This window comes from Vanellus vanellus (genome assembly GCF_965231255.1).
Source record: "Vanellus vanellus genome assembly, chromosome: 14".
NCBI classification, from domain to species: Eukaryota; Metazoa; Chordata; class Aves; order Charadriiformes; family Charadriidae; genus Vanellus; species Vanellus vanellus.
Genome location: NC_138919.1, coordinates 10190370 through 10196369, shown reverse-complemented (window position 1 = coordinate 10196369; position 6000 = coordinate 10190370). Strand labels below are relative to the sequence as shown.

Sequence of the window (6000 nt, the reverse complement as noted above, 5' to 3'; positions counted from 1 at the left end):
ACGCCTCCGCGGCTTTGGTCCCCTCAGGGTGCCCGGCTGCCAGGCTCCCCTCAGGGCCCGCGACACCCCGGATCCCTTCACGCTGGTCGGGCTAGGATCCCCTGGCTGCCCGCACGCCCAGGGGCCCCAGGTTCCCCTCACAGCGGAGGGGAGCCCCTGACAGCCCGGGGGCCTCAGGCTCCTCTCAGGACCCGGGGGGCTGCGATCCCCCGCTCCGCTCACGCCGCGGGGCGGGCTGGCGACGACGGCCGCCCGCTCCCCCACGCCCGCTCACGGGGGCGACGGCCGCCCGCGGCCTCCCGCGGCGCGCAGCAGCGGGGACACCCTCCCCCCAGCTCCTCGCAGGCGGGGAAGCCCGTCCCGCGGCGGGCGGAGGCGGAGCGCCACCGCCCCCGCGCCCCGTCCCCCGCCCTCCCAGCCTGCCCCGCGGAGGGGGCGGGCGGCCCATGTCCGCCATCCCGGCATGCCGCGCGGTCGGGCAGCAGCCGGAGCAGTCGCGGCGGCCGCGTCCCCTCCCTCCGGTGTGAGACAGCAGCCGCCTGCCGAGCGCGAGTGAGGAGCCGCCGCCCGCCCCTCTCCCCCTCCCGCTTCCTCATCCGCCGCCCCTGTCCCGCGCCGCTGCCCGGCCGGCCATGCCGTCTCGGGCAAGGTAATGAGCCGCAGAGCCCCGGGGTCTCGGCTGAGCGGCACCGGCAGCAGGCAGCACTACCACCCGCGGGGCTGGAATGACTGGCAACCCAGGTGGGCAGGGCTGGGGCAGGGGGCGCGGCCTGGCCGCCTGCAGGGCGCGGGGGCCGGGGCAGCGGGGCGCCGGGGTTGGCGGCTCGGCCCGGCCCCGCCGCCGGGCCTGGGGGGGGAGCGGGGCGGCGGCGGCCCGGAGCGGCGGCGGAGCCACTTCCTGGCTGTTGGGCCTAGGGGCGGGCGGGAGGCAGCCGCCGGGCCTAGCGCGGGGCGGGTGGCGGCGGGCCGGCCGCCGGGCCTAGGCGGCGGGGAGGGGGCACGACCGCGGCCGTGCCCTGGCGGGAGCCGGGCAAGAGGGCATTTCTGGATCCGTGTGTGCCGGCGGCTAGAGGCGGGGCCGGGGACAGGTCTGTCACCGCGCAGGGCTCGGTGGGACCCCGGTCTGGGCTCCGAGCTGGCGGGTGAGAGCGCGCCTTCCTCCCCGCGCTGCTCCCGGTGTCCCCTTGGTCTCTCCCGGTGTCCCCTGTCCCCTGGGTCCCCGCCGGTCGGGGTGGCTGTACCGTGCCTGGGTGACGGGCGGTGTGCGTCCGCGGGCAGCGGCTCCCCTCTCCCTGCCCTTCGCGGTGGGAGACGCCTGACTGGAAGGCCGAAGCGTTGGGGGGCCTGCAGTGGGGTTCAGAGCTGGGGGTGGGCTTCATATCTGTATTTTTTCAGTCTACTTTTCAGCTGGCAGTTAATCAGAGAAGAACAGAGGCTGCAGAAGGACTCGTAGACTTCTAAGGGTTAATAAAATAGTACAGGATTATTTTTTATTTTTTTTTTTTTAATCTGGGGAAAGTAGTTGAGCTGTAAGTAGGCTGGGTGAGAGCCTATACAATGTATTAGGCTGTAAGGTGTGTTTATACCTGGTACTTCTTAGTAAGTGAAATTCAAAGTCTGTTGACTTATTTAGTCAAGTATAGAGAGTGTATTTCACGTCTTAATTACTTCCAGTATACCTCATGCCAGTGTATTTGCTGTACTGCTCTGCTTTGCTATTTTAATAGTCAAAATTGTCATGTACAAATTATAAATAAATTTGATGTTTCTTAAATTATTTTTTTAAATGTGGAAGATCTGGGGCATTTTTAGTGTTTTTGAAACTTTAACATAGTATGGGATCCTACTTTTAAAATTTCCAGCAAAGAACAGTGTGGCACATGCTTGGGAATGTATTTACAGATGACGGTCCCAGTCACATGTGATTTGAACTAGGAAAATTGGGTGGATGTGGATGTGAAGGTAGATCTTACGAAACACAGATGTAACTTCAGTATTTATTGTGAAGGAAGCTGTCCTTTTGCTTGAGCAGCTAACAGCGCAGCCTCCAGGGCTAACACTAGAGGCTATTCAATTCGTAATGGTGTGTGAGGCATGGTTATTTAGGTTCTAGTTTCATCTGTATTAAACTACTCGGTCAAATAAGTTATTTTTCTCCCACTTAAAAACTTGCAAAAACTTGCTTTGATCTTAAAGGTCCCTTCCAACCTCAGCAATTCTATGATTCTAAACCTTGTTGGTGACATCTTAGAGCATCTAGATTTTGGGGGGGGGATTTAAGAAGTCTGGTCTCTCTCTTACTCCTTCACTACTACCTTGCTTCAGATTTCTGGGCTGCAGTCTGGCATTCTGGACCCTAACTTTTGACCTTCCCACTTGGAAGAAATTGGATGTACATCTTGTGCCTTTGCAGTGGGTGGCTTCTATAAATGCTTTCTGGTTGGCTATATTAATTTGTTGCAAATTCTATCTTTTAACCTAAAAAATTCATCTTACCAGGGGCTAGGAAGCTGACTTTTTCCAATATGGCATTGTCTGCAATAGGTTCAGTTGAGTTAGGGGTGAAAGTAAGACTGTAGCTGCAGAAATGCTTTGCCTGGTGATGAGGCTGCTTGAAGAAGTTAGTCTGTTCCCTCTGTGTCTGGCTCTGGTCCGCTCCCCGTGCTGTAGTTTGGTGCCTCCTTGGTGCTCAAGTACAGATGTTGTAAAATGAGCTGCTAAAATAATTATCCCAAAAGCCACAAAAACCTGAAAGCAGTACAGAAAGTGTGGCAGACTAGGGGAATGTCATAGCATGGATAGGGCCTATTCCTGTTTCCGTCACACTGTATCATTAGGGCTCCTGCTAAGAAGTAGGTAACACCTCTTTGCTGATCCTGTCACTTGTAAGAATTTAACTTTATCCTTTAATTTAATTATTATTATTTCTTAATCTGGTGAGAGAGCCCAGGAATCAGAAATGTTCACACATCCCAAACACAGAGTACATTTTACTTTATATGTGATGCTCAAGTTTTTTTAAAGCTCAGAAAGATAGCTTTGGTGATATGGGTCCTGGGAGTCTACAGTAAGGGTGTAAAGAATGAAGCAGAGATTAAATCAGTCTTTGTTGTTTTGGTGTTAACTAATTTTTAAAAGTGATTCACATGCACGGTTGAAAGGATATCTGTTATATAAAACTGGCAATGAGGGTTTCTTTTTCATTTATTGTTTTGAATATGCTCTTGGACAAACCCCAGAACGCAAAATATACCCAGATATTCTTTACTTCCCCTTTCTTTTCTGTTGACTGTTAGTTTCGTTTAGTTTAGGTGATATTGCTTGTAAATGCTTTCTTCAGGGTGTGGAAGAGGGAAAGCACATGGCCAAAGTAATTGTAGTGGTTTCAAGTTCCTGAAGGGGAAAAAAACGCACGAGTGTGTTATCGGATGGATTGTGTTCTCAAATGCACATCTCTGTGTGTGTAAAAATGACTAGATCGACTATCATTACTAGGTCCAGATTCCTCTCTGTTTTTAGTAATGCTAATCAGCATTGGGACTTGAGGTGAAAACAGTGTGAAACATCACTCTTTAAGGGACAGTAGTTTGTAGTTAGAATTTTTTTTTTGTGCCTGCATGAATGCAGTCATATCTGTCAGATGCATGTGGACTGGTTTTCCTACAGTGTATGTATTGATGGAGCTGTGTATTATGGAGGGAGAAGTTGTCCTGATAAATGTGGGCATATTAGTGAGTTCACTGAGGTGTACCAGACTCTAAATTAACAGCAACACAAACACTTTTTAGGTAAATGTTGGATGTAAGTGACAGAACAGTGAAGGCTTTTGTGAGAAGGATTGGTAAGACCGTGTTCCCCTTTCTTCTCATCTTTATAGCTTTCTAGACCTTTATTTCTTTTTTTCTTTCCTTTTTGTTTGACAGATCTCGCTGCTTTTACCTTGATACGACTTCTGGGGGGAAAAAATAAAAATCATGTCAGTGTGCAGTTCTTGCATGTGAGCAGAGTAAATTAGGTAGACTGCTAAAGGCTAATTATGTACTGAAACATGCCAATACCTCCCTTTGATAGGAAATGCTTTGGGTGGCAAAGCAAGTTTCACGTGCTTATGGTAGTACTAAGCAGGAGTGAGAGTACAGGGTACCAGGTTAGCAAGTGCAGGGTGCACTATGACATTCTTAGGTGAAAGTGGGAAAAGGAAGCTAAGATTTTAATTAACAGGACCTCTCTGTCTCTGCTATCATAAATCTAGGTTAGCAGGAGAGTATACGGAAAAGCAAAAAAGAAAATCTTTCATATTTGAGAAGTTCCAGAAGTGTCTTACTAGGTTCAGTACTGAAACTTGTTCTTGAAAATGAAGTATATCCTTCTCATGCAATGTAAGTCAGTGTTACAAATTACTAATTTCTGTTAGCGCGGTGCCTGCCAAACCAAGTTACTACCGAGGTCCCTGTGGGTGTAGACACGATGAGACAAGACAGTAAAAAATGGCTCTCCTTCCAGGTAGCTTATAACCTAAACAGGAGGGCAGTATTGGCTAGCGCTTTATAATTGAGGACAAGTGCCCTGTGTTTAATTAAAGACAGAATGGGAGGTGTTGTCAAGGAGCAAAGAAACTCATCAGAGCAAATGGGCTAAAAAAGTGATGGTTAGAGCAGTGCTTTTTGCTGGCTGTGAAGGGCAGAGGCATGTCTTTTACAAAAGGCAAGCACTAGTTGTTGTGGATATTGTCTCTTCATAATGCTGGATTAACACATTGAAAGACAAGCAGGGTGGGTGCTATGTATAAGGAAAGTTGAGACAGAGACTCTTTCTTCCGTGTTTGCGTGTACAACATGGGCGATGTTTGTTAGAAATAGGCTGAAGTCTTAGTTTGGACAGGTGTGTAACTGAGAGACCTGAAACATAGAGATGTTTGAGTCTGTTGCTGAAATGACCTGAGAATGGGTGTAGAGTCATGAAGGATGAAGGTTGGTAAGGCTGCTCCTTCTCTTCAGGGATAGTTGGGAGAGAGAGAGAGGAGTGCGCAAAGGTGAGAGAGGTATGTACATAGGGGGAGAGAGAGAAAAGTAGTCTGCAATGCCGAAGGCAACTTAGGGAATGAAACACAGTGTCAGTTGTGAGGTGGCATTGTGAAGAGGTCAATGGAAACCTTGGGAAGAGATTCAGTGGACTGTGCGTGGGAGATGCTGAACAGGAATGAGTTCAGTTCTGAACTGGCAACAAGTAATTCTTGATCTCCTTTCACATCTGAGTGTGTTGAATATGCTGATAAAGTTGGGAAGGTATGAGATCAAAGGGCTTTTTTTTTTTTTGGTAAAATGGGGGAGCCTAAGTTTGTGATGTGAAAGCCTTTGTTTTTAACGTGAAGACAGGGGAGAATGAGATGTGAGAAAGATGAAAGAAGATGAAAGTGTATCAGTGGGAAGCAAAAGGAACTTGGAGTGCAGATAGTCTTCCATACAAGAACAGCCATACTAGACTGGACCAATGAGTTAGTCCAGTTGAGTTAATATCCTATATCCAAAAGTGGCTATCAGAAGATCCCTATGGAAAAATAAGAACAGGATGCATATATGCCATGCATTTCCCTGACATTCCCTCCTAATATCCATCACAGGACAGAAGGAAATTGGTGCGCTACTGTGTAAGCATGGAATGATGCAGAATCGAGGTGATTTGAAAAGCTATGGTGACTGCAGGTAGTTGTCCAGCAGTTGAGATGGCAGAATTGCAGTAGGAAAATAGTTAATTAGTTGTTATTTCACTACTAGAAAACACAGCCACTTACACTCTTGTGCTCTCTCAACACAGAAACAAAAGTAGGTTTTGGGGTGGGGTCAGCAGGATGGACCAAGTGATGGTAAAAAGAACATGGCAGAAGACTGGCAGTGCTCTGCATGCCAGTGGAAAAAAGGTTGGAATCTTGGTGGGAAGTTGTTAATTTGAGTGGATACAGTGACTCAAACAGTCACTTTGACAGTTTTAAATGTTTTATCG

General features: G+C 48.9%; 1 protein-coding gene across 1 annotated transcript in view; it reads left to right on the top strand.

Annotated features, from left to right (window-relative positions):
- Positions 1 to 540: 540 nt before the first annotated feature.
- Positions 541 to 6000, top strand: part of SMG1 (SMG1 nonsense mediated mRNA decay associated PI3K related kinase) — a 68029-nt gene continuing 62569 nt past the window's right edge. The window contains exon 1 of the mRNA XM_082490791.1: positions 541 to 741. Within this exon, the coding sequence (XP_082346917.1) occupies positions 653 to 741 (89 nt within the window). The 5' untranslated portion in view covers positions 541 to 652. The remainder of the gene's footprint in view (positions 742 to 6000) is intronic.